Genomic DNA, 15671 nt, shown 5'->3' on the forward strand with positions numbered 1-15671 from the left:
TGTGTGTGTGTGTGTGTGTGTGTGTGTGTGTGTGCTTTTCTTAATCTCTTTCTCTGTCTCTGTCTCTTTCTCTCTTTCTTCCTCTATCTTTTCTCCATTTCCATCCTTATCCCCTCTTCCCACCACTGACCATTTCAGTCATTTACTTAATGAGAACTGAGGAAGATGAATGGAGAAGAGAGAAATAGCAAGGACCAGGCCCCAAGATGTAAGCTCAGCAAAATATCTCCCTAGCTAGGTTATTCAGCCACTCCCAATGACCCTGAGTTTGACAGTTCCACAGCCCCAAGCAGGAGTTGATGGGGTGGGGATGAGAGAAGAGGATTAAAGTCGATAGGACTAGCTGCAGACAGATATTTTCACTGCACCAATTTGTCCCCTCTACCCTGTCCCTCTCAGCCTGAATTTACCCACAAACATTTCTCCCCCTGTATGTCTGTTCTTGGTGCCCCTAGTCCCAATAAGATGGCTGGCCCACCTCAGCCCAGAGTAAAACTGTTCCCTGAATGGGAGCCAGTTCATGAAACCTTTAGGGTCATGGTCTTCTCAGTTCCTAAAGGCCTGCAATGGTGGCCTTGGGGAGAGGCCTGTTTGATAGCCTTTCTTCACCTCTCAAAAACTTGCCAAGGAGGGGGAGAGAGTTAATTTGCATGATCTGAAATACTCTTCCATCTGTGTACCCTACAGTAGAGAATGAAATGTATGGCAGGACCTGGGCTAAACCCCCAAACTTGAACCTCTATAATGTCTGTCTGTCTGTCCACATGATTTAGAGGAGACACATTCAAATTGGGGCAGGCCTGCTCAAACCAAAGCTTCAGGTCCAGAAGCCCCTAAGGGGTACCTCCCCTCCCCATACCCCACAAATGAACTGGACTTAAAACCTCTTCCCAAATTACTTGGGGGGTGGGGTGGCAATCTGAAGGCTCTGGGTCCCTTCTGGTGGCTAAGAATACTATTCCCTCCCCTGGAGAGAGCCAAAGGAGAGTGTATGCTCTACCCAGGATAAGCCAATCGAGTTGCCATCCTTCCAGAGCCCTTATAATCAACGTCAACCACAGAGAGGGGAAGGATGGGGGCAGGAACAAGCCAAGGGCAAAGGCAGAAGAGCTAACATTGTTAGACTGTAAACTTCTTGAGAACAAAAGCTGGGTTTCATTTCACCTTCATATTCCTAGAACAAGGCACTGTCCATAGTTGATGCTTAATAAATATTGGTTGAATTTAATTTTAATAATTTGAAGACTACAGCCCTCAGAGGAAAATGCCAGGCAGCCCAGGGACTTGTTCCCTCCCCCAGTTAGGAGACTCCCTATTCTCTGACAAAGCAGGGCCACACAGAACTGTAGAATTGTGGAACTGGAAGGACTGAGTCTCAGAAATTAATTAACCCCCACAAAGAGGTCAGATTCTAGCATCCCCAATGTCCCAGTGTAAGAATCAGGCTGGGAAGAGCTGAGGGCAGTGTTGGATGGAGGTGGAGGGAACAATGGGAAGGTGCCAAAAGTAGTTCTACCCACAGAATTAGGAGACAAAGAAAGGGAGAAAGCGGCCAAGAGAAACAGCTAAAAGTGCAAGAAAGAACCTTCTCAATGAAAAAAAAATAAGTAGAAAGGCATGAAGAAAGTACAAGTATGAGAGCAGAGGGGAAATAGGTGAGGAACACTAAATCCAGGAAGCCCAGTTTTCATTCTCAGGGAGAAAATTCAGAGCAGGGAAGGTTTGAGAGATCCATCTGGATAGATCAGAAGATGAGGAGAGAAGTCAATTGGTCTGGAAGGCAATGCTGGACGGGAAGCCTCCAATAAATGGTATAGGGGATTTGGGGAAAATAGAGTCACAAGACTTGGTCCTGAAAGGCTTCATTCACCTGGTCACTTTTGTCAGCATCCTTTGTCAGCTAGTGCTCCTCCCAGCATCTCTGTCTTTTCTGCCTCCAAGAGGCTCCTCTTTTGGTTCTGGAATCTCCTCCTGGACCATACTGGCATGCCTTTTGTCTTGTTGGTTGGATGAGGTCCAAGCAGAAGTGGAGGGAAGGAAGAAAAGGCTCAGTGGGATGTAGGACTGGTCTCTTCCTCCTGGTCTCTAGTCTCCTGCAGCCTGAAGTAGAGCATGCAGGCATCCTCCCGAGACACGCGCTCCCAGCCACTCTCCTTCACGTGGTACAGGTCCACAGAGCCACCTGAATAGGCATCTCTTCGGGTAGCGTGGGCCACAGCTTGGCGAGCCAGGGTGTAAGCCTCCTCAATGGTCATGTCATAGCGGTAGCCACGGTCCATCACGCCATAGGCATAGGGTGAGCCAGAGCCCACAGAGAAGACGTCACCCCCCAGGAGGGTCCCATCACTGTAGACATAAAAGAGGGCAGGGCCAGCCTGGTCCCAACCACACAGGGCTGTGGCCACACATAGCCCCAACCCCCGGTAACGGAACAGCATGCTTGAGAGAAGCTTGGCAGCCCCTGCCACACTGGGCAGCCGACCCTCCCTTAGAGCCCGAAGGCGAAGTTCCCGTCGCAGTATCCGGTACCAGGTGGCACAGTCAGCCGAGGTGCCCGAGGTTGTGCCTATAAGGTGCCGGTGGACTGGAATGACTTTCTGGGACGAGGGGCAGGCTACATACGAGTTGCAGGAGGAGCGAGTGTCAGCCGCAGCAATGACACCATGGCGGAACCGGAAGGCCAGTGTGGTGGTTCCATGTGCCAGTTCTGGCCCCTGTGTCTGCAGAAAGACCCGGGGGTCATATCCCCTGGGAACAGCCCAGTCCCCAGCCCCAGGCAAACGAGGGCTCAGGGCTTCAGCAGCCTGCCAGTTGCACACATTCTCTAGGGCCATCTTAGGAAGCAAGTGGAGACTAGAAGGAATTGGGTAGGTTTATATGGGCAATGGTGAGGTAAGGACAGGGCCAGGGGAAGATGAGGTACGCTGTGGAAAAGCTGGACTAGAGCCAGTCAGGTAAAGAATACTGAGAATTGATGCCTCTCTTCTATACCCCTCCCCACCAAGAGTCCTACTGAAACAAGATCAAGCGTGACAGGAGCTGTCCCGTGGCGGGGTGGGAGTGGGGGGATGGGGAATGGAGAATGCAGTCATTAGTAAGAAAGCTTCATCCTCAGTCAACCGTGATGTGCATGAGAGTCATCTCTTTGTCATACTCCATAGATCCCTAGGAAGATATGGAGTTGGGGATTTCTTGAAGCCGAGTAAGGAGCGAGAACCCAGGCAATAGCAGAGAAAGAGAGGAGCAACCTTCCTGCCTTCTTGACTTCCTTTCCTCCCTTCTTATTGCCTCATCTGTTAAGTGAGAATCATGATACTTGCAGTACTCATCTCATCCCCCTCTTTTGGGGGTAAAGGGAGATAATGTTTGTAAAACACTCTGCAAATCTTAAAGTATCATATAAATGTCAGTTTTGATTATTATCTCCTCATTTTCCTTTCCTCTCTTTCTTTCCTCTCTTCTTTTTCTTTCTTTCTTTCTTTCTTTCTTTCTTTCTTTCTTTCTTTCTTTCTTTCTTTCTTTCTTTCTTTCTTTCTTTCTTTCTTTCTTTCTTTCTTTCTTTCTTCCTTTTCTCCTCCCTTCCCCTCCCTCCCTCCTTTCCTCCTTTCCTCCCTTCCTCCTTTTCTCCCTCCCTTCCTCTTTCCCTACATCATTTTCTTCCATCTTTCTTTGAGACCTAGTCTAGTTCACACATTCAGTCCAAAAAGGAGAGATAGACTGTGCCACAGAAAAGGGAATGCCGAAAGAATAGAGTAAAAGAGGAAGGGAATTCAGATCCCTTCAAGATAAGGCAGACTTACCCAGAGGCAAGTCTGAAAAGAAAATGTTAATTTGCAACTGCTCTACCCAGCCTTAACATTAATGTACCAGAGCCCATCCTTAACATTAAAACAAAACAAAACAAAACAAAAAGCTGATAACACTGACCTAATCAGCAAGAAGTATGTTTTGAGTTGTTTTGCCAGCAGTGGGGAAAGATTTGCACTGATCCAACCATAGTCTCCCCTTTGTGACAAATTGCGTACATTTCCTAGACTGCTACTTAATCAGGCCTAGGTTTGTAGTCTATAGCTATAGAACAGATTAAGGCTAAGTGGCCCACTCAGGGATCAAACTTCTCTCCTTATTAGTATCATGTGCTAGCCAGATCATGCTAACCAGCAGTCCTTTAGGAGTCCTTGAAGGGTTTCATAGACCTCTGGGAAGGACAGAATCATTTTGTCACAGAGTGGTATACCACCTCCTCTTAGATCCCTAATGGTGCAAAAGTACAGGACAAGATATATTTTGGCTGGATTTCCAAAGGTCTTTTAGTTCATCCCCCTGCTTTGGGAAGCCTAAAGAAGCCAGAAATGTGCCTTAAAGTACAGGACAGAGCTTCTCTGGATATGGTTAATTCTATTCATTCTCTCTTTACAAAGTCTTTAGATTCCATCCCTTCCTTTCCATTCCCACTGTCATCACTCCTGCCCTTTTCCTTATCATCTCTCCCCTGGACAACTACAGGTCTGGTGATTTAACTGGTCTCCCAAACTCCAATCTCTTTTAACCTGTCCTGAACCCTACAGTCAGATTAATCTTCCAAAGCCTTTGGTATTTTCATATATTTTCCTGCTCAAAAACTTTCGATGGGTCCCACCCTTATTGCCTACAAAATAAAACTCAGACATTTTAGCCCACTATTTAAGGCCCTGGTCACAACCTGTCTCTTTCTATTTCCCATTTCTCCTTTGCAAGGTCTTCTGCAGGAGACAGGTGGGCCTAGTCTTGTCCTTCCTCACCACACCTCCATTCCTGCCTTTGTTTATCTCATTCTTAACACCATCAACCACCATCTCTTCCTCACCATATATGGTATACCCTCCCTCTTTCTCCCCATTTATCTAAATCAATGATTCCCAAAGTGGGCACCACCGCCCCCTGGTGGGTGCTGCAGCAATCCAGAGGAGCAGTGATGGCCACAGGTGCATTTATCTTTCCTATTAATTGCTATTAAAAATTTTTTTTAATTTATTTCCAGGGGCACTAAGTAATATTTTTTCTGGAAAGGGGGCAGAAGGCCAAAAAAGTTTGGGGAACCACTGCTCTAAATCTTCACTCAAAGCCCAACTCAGATCCCACCTCCCTCCTGAGCCTTCCCTGACTATTCTGTTACAATCTCTTCTCCCTCCTCTAATCTCCCATGGCACTTGTCTGTACCATTCATTTAACCCTCTCTATGTATTGCTTTCAGTTGGAGCCATTGACATGTCTATATCTTGTCTCCACAACCAGATCATAAGCTTCCTGAGGGAAGGAACAATGTCTAAAACTTCTTTACATCCCTACAGCATGTTCTGCTCAGTTATTCATTAGCTATGTACTGAGCATTTACTATATACTTAAGAAATGGGAGATACAAAGTTTTAAAAGTGTGAAAAATTGAGAGGATTAGGACAGCAAGAGATTAATACAGATCTGTACCCTAAAGAAGTTTATAATCTAGTAGAGGAAACACATATGGACAAATATGTATCTCTAATACAAGACTGCATATTATTAGTACCATAAATTATACAGTTTCAACAAAAAAGGTGAGTGACTTCACTGTGCAGAATACTATTTGGCACTTTCTAGAGAAGATCAAGGATTTAAAGAAGACAGAGTCCTGGACCTGGTGGAGCTCCTAATCTAGATGAGGAATATGAAACACATACCAATAACTATTATACAAAATGGTGCCTGCGAGCCAAAGACTAGTCACTATTGTTCCCTGAATAAGTATTTACCTTTACCTAAGCCATGGAATGCCATCATTCCAAACTCTACCTAGCAAAATTCTACTCATCATTCAAGGTTCAGCTCAAAAGTTACCCTGGATTAAAAGAGTTCCCTGGTCACCACTTAGCCAAAAATGATCCTTTCCTACTTTCGAACAATGATCATTCCTGATAAGGGATAGTGGGATTTGAGGGAGGGGGGAAGGTGTGACAAAAAGGGGAAGTAGAATTGGAGGTAATTCATGGTAGAAGTAACATTCGAGCTGGTCCTTAAAGGATGAGTAAGATTTAACAGGCAGAGATGGGAGGGATAGGAGGAATGGAGGGGATCAGAATGGCATTTCAGCCATAAAGAATATACAAAAGAGCTATGAGAACACAGAGGAAAGGAACAGTAAAGCCAAAAATAAAATACAATATGAAAGCCAGGTTGCAGAATTTGGAGTTTATTCTACTAGCAATAGAAAGCCACCAGATGTTTTTTGAGTAGGGACTATAATCCAAGTCACACTTAAAAGGCAGCTGATGGGACAGTATATAGAGTGCTAGGCCTGAATTTACTAGCTATGTAACCCTGGATAAGTCACTTACCATCTATCTGCCTCAGTTTCCTTGCCTGTAAAATGGGGATGATCCTTGTCTCCTGGGATTGTTGTGAGTATCAAATGAGATAATAATTGTAAAGTGCTAAGCACTATGTCTGGTACATAGTAAGCACTATATAAATGTTAGCTATTATTAATTTTTTTCTAATTATTTGTTAGAATAATTTTTAACATTCATTTTTTAAAATTTGAGTTTCAAATTCTCTCATCCCTCCCTCCCCTCTGCCTTCCCTACGACAGCAAATAACTTTATATAGGTTATACATGTGCAGTAATGCAAAACATATTTCCATATGACATGTTATGAAAGAAAACACACAAAACCCCCCTGAAAACCAAGAAAAAGAAAGAAAACTTTTTAAAAATATGCTTTGATCTGCATTCAGACTCCATGAATTCTATCTCTGAAGCTAGATAGAATTTTTTATTATAAGTCGTTTGGAATTGTCTTGGATCATTGTATTGGTTAGCTATTATTATTAAGAGTTAATTTACAGTATGATAATACATGTATAATCCAGATCAAATCTTCTGCCAGCCCTGGGAGTGGGAAGGAAAGGGAGAGAGGGAGGGAAACAAATTTGATCATATAACTTAGGAAAACTTATATGAAAATTTGTTATTACATGTAATTGGATAAAAAATTTTTAATAAAACAAATTTAATTTGCAGGGGTAGCTAGGTGGCTTAGAACCAGGCCTGGAGATGGAAGGTCCAAGGTTCAAATGTGATCTTAGATATTTCTAGCTGTGTGACCCTGGGCAAGTCACTTAGCCCCAGTTTCCTAGTTTTTCCCTCTCTTCTGTCTTAGAATTTATACTAAGACAGAAGATAACGTTTGTTTGTTTTTTTAATTTTCACTTCTCCTGGTTCTGCTTATTTTGCTCTGTACCAGTTCATGTAGATATTTATAGCTTTTTTTTAAAAAATCATTCTGTTTATTGTTAAGGTAAGGGTTTGAAAAAAATAGCTCATTTAGTGTCAAGTTATAAAATGATTTGGTGAAATGATGAAAAATGAAGTGATAGAACTAGAAGAGTGTGATATACAGTAAGAGCAATAAAGTAAAAGGATCAACTGCAAATGACATTATCAGCAATGAAAGGATCCAGAATCCAAGCAATTCATGACAAAAATTCATGACAAAAAAAAAAGCAAGGCATTCTTTACTTTATTTCTTCCATGAATTTTTCTTTAGCATAAGTGATATATGTCTTCTTTTACAACATGATGAACATGTAAATATGATATAACAACACAATTACTACGTATATGATATTACCTGCTATCTTGGGGAGGGGTGGGAGTGAGGGAGAGAACATGGATCACAAAATGTCAGAAAATGATTATTGAAAATTTTATCAACATGTAAAATGGAAAAAATAAAAATAAAATTAATTGGAAGAGGATAGAGACTAGAGGCAGAGAAAACATTTAGGAGATATGCTATAATCTAAGAAAGGGAGCCAGGAAGCTTATTTACAGTGGTCGAAGAAGAGAAAAATGAAAACAATGGAATTGAGAGTCTGTATGAAGGAAGAAATGACAGAACATGGTAAAGGACGGCTATGAAAAAAGAGAAGAAGGAGGAGTCAAAGTTGATTCCTAGGTTTCTTGTCTGGGTGATTAAGAGAATAATGTCAATTTATAGAAATAAAGAAATGAGAGGGAATAGTAGGCACTAGAAAAAAATAAGTTTGATTTGATTAGACAAATCCTCTGTATGTCTTGTGTATGTGTATATATGTGTATGTAAATATATTCTTTCTCTTCAGTCTAACAGCAGGGCTTAAAGAAGGTTGTTGGATTTCAAGTTTCCTAATTCAACACATGTAATATCTGAAGGGGATGGAAGTGTGTGCTTGAGGAGGTGAGAAAGAGGAGGGTTAAGGTTTCAAATGTCATCCACAGCAGCTATCATGGAAGGGAAGTGGAGGCACTTACATGCTATACCCAGAAATGGGTGCATTGTTATAGACACATGTCCACTTTTTGTTTTGATCTTGCATCTCAACTACTTCTGGACAGCTTTACCTGGTAAGGAAGTTTTTCCTGATATGAAGCTTCAATTTGTCACTTTGTTTCTTTCAACCACTGACCTTTAGGACCAAACTTAACAAATCTAATTCTTCTATATGACAGCCCTTCAAATACTTGAAGATGGAATAATCTTACTTGTACTGGAAACTTAAAACAATCTTTCCTCCAAGAGACTGAAGGAACATTACAGATGACCTAGTTCAAACCCTTTATAAATTATTCAAAACTGAGGGCCAGAGAGATGAAGGGTTTTGGCTCAAGTCATACAACTAATTAGTGTCAGAGCTCTTAATTGCATGTATTCCTACTCTTTCCTCTATACCCTTATATTTCTAGAGATCCTCCAGTCTCCTGTATGTGGATGTATGTTCCCTGATAGCAAATTACTGTTGATCCATTGTTCAAAGTTGGTTTATGGATTATCCAAGTACCTTCTTTTCCTTCTAGCTCCTGGCATTTGACTTTTGGTCAGTTCATTGATTTATTAGAATCTTCACCAATAGGTAAGGGAGAAATGAATCTTAAATGTTAATTGTGCTACTTTTGAAAACAAAGTGATGGGGGAAAGCCATTGATTTTTAACTACTAATTATTAGTTTAAGGAATCATTGATGGATTTCCTTTATTAAATGTTATATTATGGCAGATTGCTGTGTGTGTGTGTGACAAATAGCCCCATAGCAACATCTCACTATTAAGTTTTGCCCTTACCAAAATGGTAACTTCCGTGGTTTAATACAGGCTAAGAACAGAAAGAGTCCTAGAGTGGAAAATGAGGGGAGGTTATGAGAACTTAAGTAGGGTTAAAACAACTTTTCGGCTACTCATTCCCTTTTCCAAAATGGTCACTCCCTTCTTCGCCTCTCGACATGGACGCTGTTTCCTGTGGCCTAGAAGCCAAACTGCTCTCTGATCCAAATCAAGATGGCATCCAAAGTTTGAAAAAAGATGAAACGGGTCGACTTTTACCCTTTAGCTAAAGCGGATTTTTCGCTCGGGCCTTTGGCGGGGCGGGCGAGGGGGGCGGGACCCAGGCTGCCCAAAGTCAAGATGTCAGGCCACTCCCATTTGTGTGGATGAAGGCAAAGCTCGCACGGCCGATCTCTGCCAGGCTGCCCTCTTCCAAAAAGGCCGCCGATCCCTATATAGTGGGAGACGGGAAGCCTTCCGTTCAACTTCCGCTTTCCCTCAGTAGACATGGCGCTGGCCAGCGTGTTGGAGAGGCCTTTGCCTGTGAACGGTGTCGGGTTTTTCGGGCTCGGGGGTCGCTCAGACCTGCTGGATCTGGGTCCTGGAGGTCCCGGAGATGGATTGTCCTTGGCGGCTCCGGGCTGGGGCGCCCCGGACGAGCCGGGGATCGAGCTTCTTCACGGAACTACCACTCTGGCCTTCAAGGTGCCGCAACTGGGCCTGGGCCCAACCCCTGAGCCCTCTCCTCCCCTCCTCCCGGGCCCCCTGCCTCGCAGCTCTCCAGCTACGGAGATCCTGGGGGCTGCGGCCCGACCCTTCTGGCGCCCTTTGATATGATCCGGCCGCTCTCGGCTCGCTCTCCAGGCCGGAACAGAGGAGTTGGGGCCTGCGGCCGTGCCGCTGCTGGTGACGTCCGGGCCGACCTGGGAGGATGGGGGCGGAGTGGAGGGTGGGAGACCACGGGGGGTACGCGATGTGGGACAGTTGGGGCTACGAAAGTCTTCATGCAGCCCCGAAGGCCCTGGAATCCCCAAAGTGCTTTGTCACTATGCTGAGGGGGAGTGTCCCAGAGCTTGGAGCCTGGAGATCCGCCCCTGGTCCGAGCTCTAGATAACAAGCTGTATGGCCTCAAGCAAGGCAGTCCACAGCCCCGAGCCCTTAAAGTGAGACTAAAACTTGGTGTGGGCCTATGAACTAATCCTCTTTGGGAGGTAGGGAGGGAGGGTGAAGCTGATTCAAGCCCCCTGGAATACTTAGCGTTGCCAGAGCCCCAGAGGAGTGACTTGCCCAAGGTCTTGCAACTAGGCAAAGACAGAAGTAGAATTTTAGGCTGGCTGAAACCAAGGAGCCACAGGGCTTCTCTAGTCTGGCCTTTATAAAGCTATAGGAGGGAAAATGTTATTTGGATGAGGTCCTGAGGGGGACCATAAAGTGACTAGGGGAAATATACATGTGGAACCTGACATTGGCTTTGTGTCTCCCCTTTTCTCTCTCTCTGTTCAGTTTCGGCATGGTGTGATTGTTGCAGTGGACTCACGGGCCACAGCTGGTGCTTATATTGCTTCCCAGACAGTAAAGAAGGTGATCGAGATCAACCCTTACTTGCTAGGCACCATGGCTGGGGGAGCTGCAGATTGCAGCTTCTGGGAGCGCCTACTAGCCCGACAATGCCGCATCTATGAGCTCAGAAACAAGGAGCGCATCTCAGTGGCCGCTGCCTCGAAGCTGCTTGCCAACATGGTCTATCAGTACAAAGGCATGGGGCTGTCCATGGGTACCATGATTTGTGGCTGGGATAAGAGAGGGCCTGGTGAGTCCTGTTACTACCTTGTTAACCCTGGGGGTAGGGATAAATAGCAGAGAGCTTGATACAATTGCTAGGAAAGGCTATGTTGAAGGCTCTTTTGACCTAGCTGGTTTGGCTTAGTCTTCAGGCTGAAAGCCTCTGGGGGATGTTCTGTTCACTTAGTTTTCAAAAAAAGATACCACAACGTACTTTGCAAGACCTTTTTTGATGTTTGACAACCCTATCTGGAAGGTTTCCCTTTCTGACAAAACTTTGTCATCAGTCCTTTTCCTTACTTTAGAAAAGACGGAGAACAGAAAGTTTTATTCCTTTTACCTGGCCTAGGCAGACTTGGAAAATCTGGGCTTTGCACAGTTGAATGCAGTGCAATTAGAGTGAGTAAAGTTAATCCAGATTTGAGCAAAGGAGGTCAGTATGAGAGAGAATGCTGGGAATGAAGCTAAATGGCTAGGGTGGTGCAACTCCCCCTTTTCCTCTGACTCCATTCCATCCAATCTCTTTCTCCTCTGAACTCCTGTGGAATTGGAAATGCAAAATTGTGAGATAGCCTTTATTTTGTACTAACACCGAGTGTTCTCTTGTTTCATGCCTCCTCAACTAGATTATAAACTCCCTAAGGACAATGTGACCTTATTTTGTCTGCCTCATTGCACTTGTAATATGGTGCCCAGTACAAAGTGGTCACTGATTAAATGCCACCAGTTGGTTGATTTTAGTGGAGAGAGAAGGCCAGGACAAATTTCTTGATAGGAAGGAGTGATTTCATAAAGATTTAATGTTTTAAATGCGACTCCCTTCAACTTGCCTCATTTTTCAAAATATTTTTATTTCTTTACTTTTTAACTTTTCCCTTCTGTCTTAGCGTCAGTTCAAAGACAGAAGATTGGCAAGAGCTAGGCACACCTCCGTTGTGGCTTGGCCAGAATCATGCAACTAGGCAGTTTCTAAAGTCAGATTTGAAACCAATTCTCCCAAACCCAGGCCTGGCAACTCTCCGCTGTGCTACTTAGCTGCCCCTGAAAAGTATATTGTTTCTGTTACTCTTTGCTATCATTATGAGAGGGTTAACTGAGAGCTTGAATCTGAATGTGCTTTTGTAGAGTGTGTTGAGGAGGTGGTATTATCTTAATAAGTCTATAACTTGCTTTTACCTCTTCTAGGCCTGTACTACGTGGACAGTGAGGGAAACCGTATCTCTGGAATCACCTTTTCTGTGGGTTCTGGTTCTGTCTACGCTTATGGAGTTATGGATCGGGGCTACTCATTTGATCTAAGTGTGGAAGATGCCTATGACCTGGCCCGAAGAGCCATCTACCAGGCTACCTATCGAGATGCCTACTCGGGAGGTGTGGTCAACCTCTACCACGTCCGAGAAGATGGCTGGATCCGTGTCTCCAGTGACAATGTAGCTGATCTGAATGACAAGTATCGGGGAACAAGCCTCTGAAAGAGGTCAAGGGGTGGCTTTCTCGGTTTCTTGGGGTGACTAATATTTGATGCCAGGGATGCAGAGTTCACCATCCAGAACTGGAAAGTGACCTGGCTATCTAAGACTTGATTATTTTTTAAAGCAACTCTTCATTGATCGTTGTATGTTACTGATTTGTTAATAAGCTGCTATAGAAGCAAATGTTCATTTTACTTTGTTGTTAACATTATACAACTCAACCCCAGCTACTGTTGTGTCTTTTGTCCACGCCATTCTTCCTCCATGCACTTTATAGTCAAATAAGCCAGGACAGTGGGAGGGATGCACTGTAATTACAGGAAACAGTGGTGTGAAGACTTTGGTGAATACATTAACATCCCTGCTCAGGAGGCTAATAACAAAGGTGAAGGAGAAAGAGGCAGGGAGGAGGGTTTGTAAGAGAGATGAAAAGTTGATGAGGTGGAAAGATGCACAAGAGGCTATGCCTGGCAGGGCAACAGAGGAGAAGGCTTTCACCTGGGGTTGGAGAAGGGAGGCTGGTTCTACAAGTACAGGGGAAATGAAAGGGGGGGGGGGGAATGTTCTTGGATTTTTGATAGAGGGAGGGGCTTAGGTTTGAGCCCTGGAGAGGGAGGGAGAGTTTAAAGTATGAGTGTGACCCCAGACTCCCTAACATGCTTGCTAGTGTACTGCTACTCTAGTTGGTGGCTATCCTAGCCTGGGAATTGGGTGGGATGGGGCCCATGTAAAGCTGCCAATGTAGCATTTGGGGGGGGAGGAGGCCCCACTTTGAGCAGAGATGGCTGATTTATCACACTGAGCGCTGAGGGGGTCCCCAAGCTATGGTGGCAGCAGATGGCAAGGCCTTCTGTTAGGGAAGATAGAGGAGGTGTTTGAAGGGAGAAACCATAAAAAATAGGAGAGGAGGGAACCAGTTTAGGGTCTGATGCATAATCTTCTCTTGGCTATGCTGGGGTGGACCGCAAAGGCACCGGCAGCCCAATACCTAGGTTTAGATGGCAGGGAAGAAAAAAGCAGTCCTTAAGAACACTAACATGGGTATCATTAATCCAAAAGGAAGGCTCCTAGAAGAAAAGAGTAATAAGGCCTCCATCCATCCACACTGCGGTTGCTTCCTCTCCCCTTGTTGCTCTTTCCCTCCCTCCTCCTCTCCTTTTCCTTCACCCTGTGTAGTCTCTGTATTGATTGATGAGGGCTGTCCGCCAGGAACTGATCAAGGCTTGTTAATTGCATTTGTCAAATGCAAGGAAATTGGGAATTAGTGAGATCGGGAGAAGCGAGTTTGGAAAACAAACGACTGGTGCTAAAGGAGATTCATCTTGATGAAAAGTGCCTGAGGAACCCCTCACTGCAGGGGAACTGTTAGGATGGGCCTGGAGTAACTCTATAGCTACTCTTGGCAGGACTTGTGTCCCAGGGTTCTGTGGGCATGGAAAAACAGCAAATTATTGGCTGTGGCTCCATTCATCTTCTTTCAGGGTGGTAAGGGTAGGATTATGCCTGGTTGATGGTAGAAAGGGTAAAGAAGAAAATTCTTCCCTCTTGAGCTTAGGGAGAATGTTGAATATCAGCAAGGTCTTCCCAGATACTTGGGCCTGGAGATGAACAGAAAAAAAAAATGGAGAGACTTCTGGGTTCCAAAGAGTTCTCTGCTTGAATTTATTCTGTTCTTAGTAAGTTTAGGGGCCCTTTATTCATACTTAATTTTAAAGCAAAATACCAGCACCATGGTAAACTGATTTTTTTAAAATCACAAGTTAATTCTACCTTACAAGTTTGTTTTTTTTTATATTACTTGGTTTTAAAATTATTTGAAAATTATACCATTTTAAAGAAATGGTATAATACCTCTCTTGTTTTTCCTTTAGTCCTGGCTTCTGTGACTATTGTAGAGATACTACCTGTCTGCCCTCCAGGCTAAACTAGGAAACTAGCAGGAGAGGTATCTAGCTTAACCCCTTTGTTTGGTGAGAGACACCATTTGGGCACATGCCTATTAGAAAAACTGGTACCATAAAGTCTTGGGGTTTGAGGCTGGAAAGCCCAGTCTAAAGTCCTAAATTCTTTTCTTAAATGTCCCTATTTCTTGCCATTCCATATTTGTGGTGAAAGGTTTAAACACAGAGGTGGAGGTGGTGGTGGATTTGTAGTGGGGAATCTGAAAGGAGGCACGGGGATTCCTCAATATATGCCTATATTTTGCTATGCGTGTACTTGGGGAGAGTCATCTCTGGCAGTGATGTCCTATGTCTCAGTTTGCATGAGGATGATGGATGCTGCTCAGCTCTTGGGTAATGTTGTTGGATGGAACGTACCAGTTCAGGGACTCCCATCAGATTCATTTCCCAGTGCAGCCCTCTTGACAAAGGATGATGGAAAGGAAATTGCCTTAAATAGCTGGAAGATTAATTTCTCACTGTGTTCCCAGGCGGCCAAGCGACTGGGCTCATCAAATGACAACTGACAACTTTCCCTCCCTCCATTGGTTCGGTAGCATCAAACCCTAGCTCCTCAGGGCACATAATGGGGCCAGTCTCATTAGGCAGGGAGCAGTGTGAGCCTGGAAGTTCTTTACCCTTCTCTTCCTTGGAGGAAAGACTAGGGAGGAGAGAGAAAGCTGAAGAAGCTAAATAGAGTAACCATCTACATCAGTTTAGGCCTAGCATCAAGAGCCAGAAGGAAAAGAGTAACACTGCAGGATATTTGTGGGAAGTTCAGGAAGGTGGGGATGGGACCAATATAGTTAAAGCAAGGACAGACATATAGTTACTGAGTGTTCGTTCTTTGGGCAAAACTAGGCAGGCACTATTTTAATATCCTCCTCAGCTAGCAAAGAGAAACCTCTCAAAACCATTTGGGTGGTGGGAGGTCACACTGTCTGAGGGGGAAATGGGGTGAAAAAAAGGAATTTATTTCAGTTAAGTGTTCCACAGGATCTGTTAAGGTAGAGGAGCAAGAGGAGGGATAGAGAGGAAGTGGGGTCACAGCCTGAGAAAGGTAGAAGAAAATTATTTTGATGGAAAGGTGGAGGGTGGGATTGGGAGTGGAGGGAGTGACTGGCTGTCCCTCTTAGGGGTACAGCTGAAATGAGCACAATTCTGCTATTGAGCAGCAGTTATCAAAAAATGTTAAGTTCTTTATCTCTTACCCCTAACCCAACAAATATTACAACAAGGCATTTCTGCTGCTTCCCTCCCCCCCCCCCCAATTTTCTTTTATCTAGTTTCCCCTCAGGAAGCAGGGATTGTGATGGGAAAGGTTTAATTATAGAGGGCAGGAGGAGGGAGCAAACACAGCAGTCAGATCTGTGCTGGATCAGC

General features: G+C 44.4%; 2 protein-coding genes across 2 annotated transcripts; one reads left to right on the top strand and one right to left on the bottom strand.

Annotated features, from left to right (window-relative positions):
* Window positions 1–2048: 2048 nt before the first annotated feature.
* On the bottom strand, window positions 2049–2834 carry PSMB11 (proteasome subunit beta 11). Its single transcript, XM_044660063.1, has one exon. The coding sequence runs from the start codon at window positions 2832–2834 to the stop codon at window positions 2049–2051; it is 786 nt and encodes a 261-aa protein (XP_044515998.1).
* A 6762-nt stretch (window positions 2835–9596) lies between these two features.
* Window positions 9597–12574, top strand: PSMB5 (proteasome 20S subunit beta 5). Its single transcript, XM_044662274.1, has 3 exons — window positions 9597–9799; window positions 10598–10904; window positions 12062–12574. Exons 1-3 carry the CDS (start codon window positions 9602–9604, stop codon window positions 12346–12348), a joined length of 792 nt encoding a protein of 263 aa, XP_044518209.1. The 5' UTR covers window positions 9597–9601; the 3' UTR covers window positions 12349–12574.
* Window positions 12575–15671: the final 3097 nt, after the last annotated feature.

This window comes from Gracilinanus agilis, chromosome 2 (assembly GCF_016433145.1).
Source record: "Gracilinanus agilis isolate LMUSP501 chromosome 2, AgileGrace, whole genome shotgun sequence".
In the NCBI taxonomy this organism is placed as follows: domain Eukaryota; kingdom Metazoa; phylum Chordata; class Mammalia; order Didelphimorphia; family Didelphidae; genus Gracilinanus; species Gracilinanus agilis.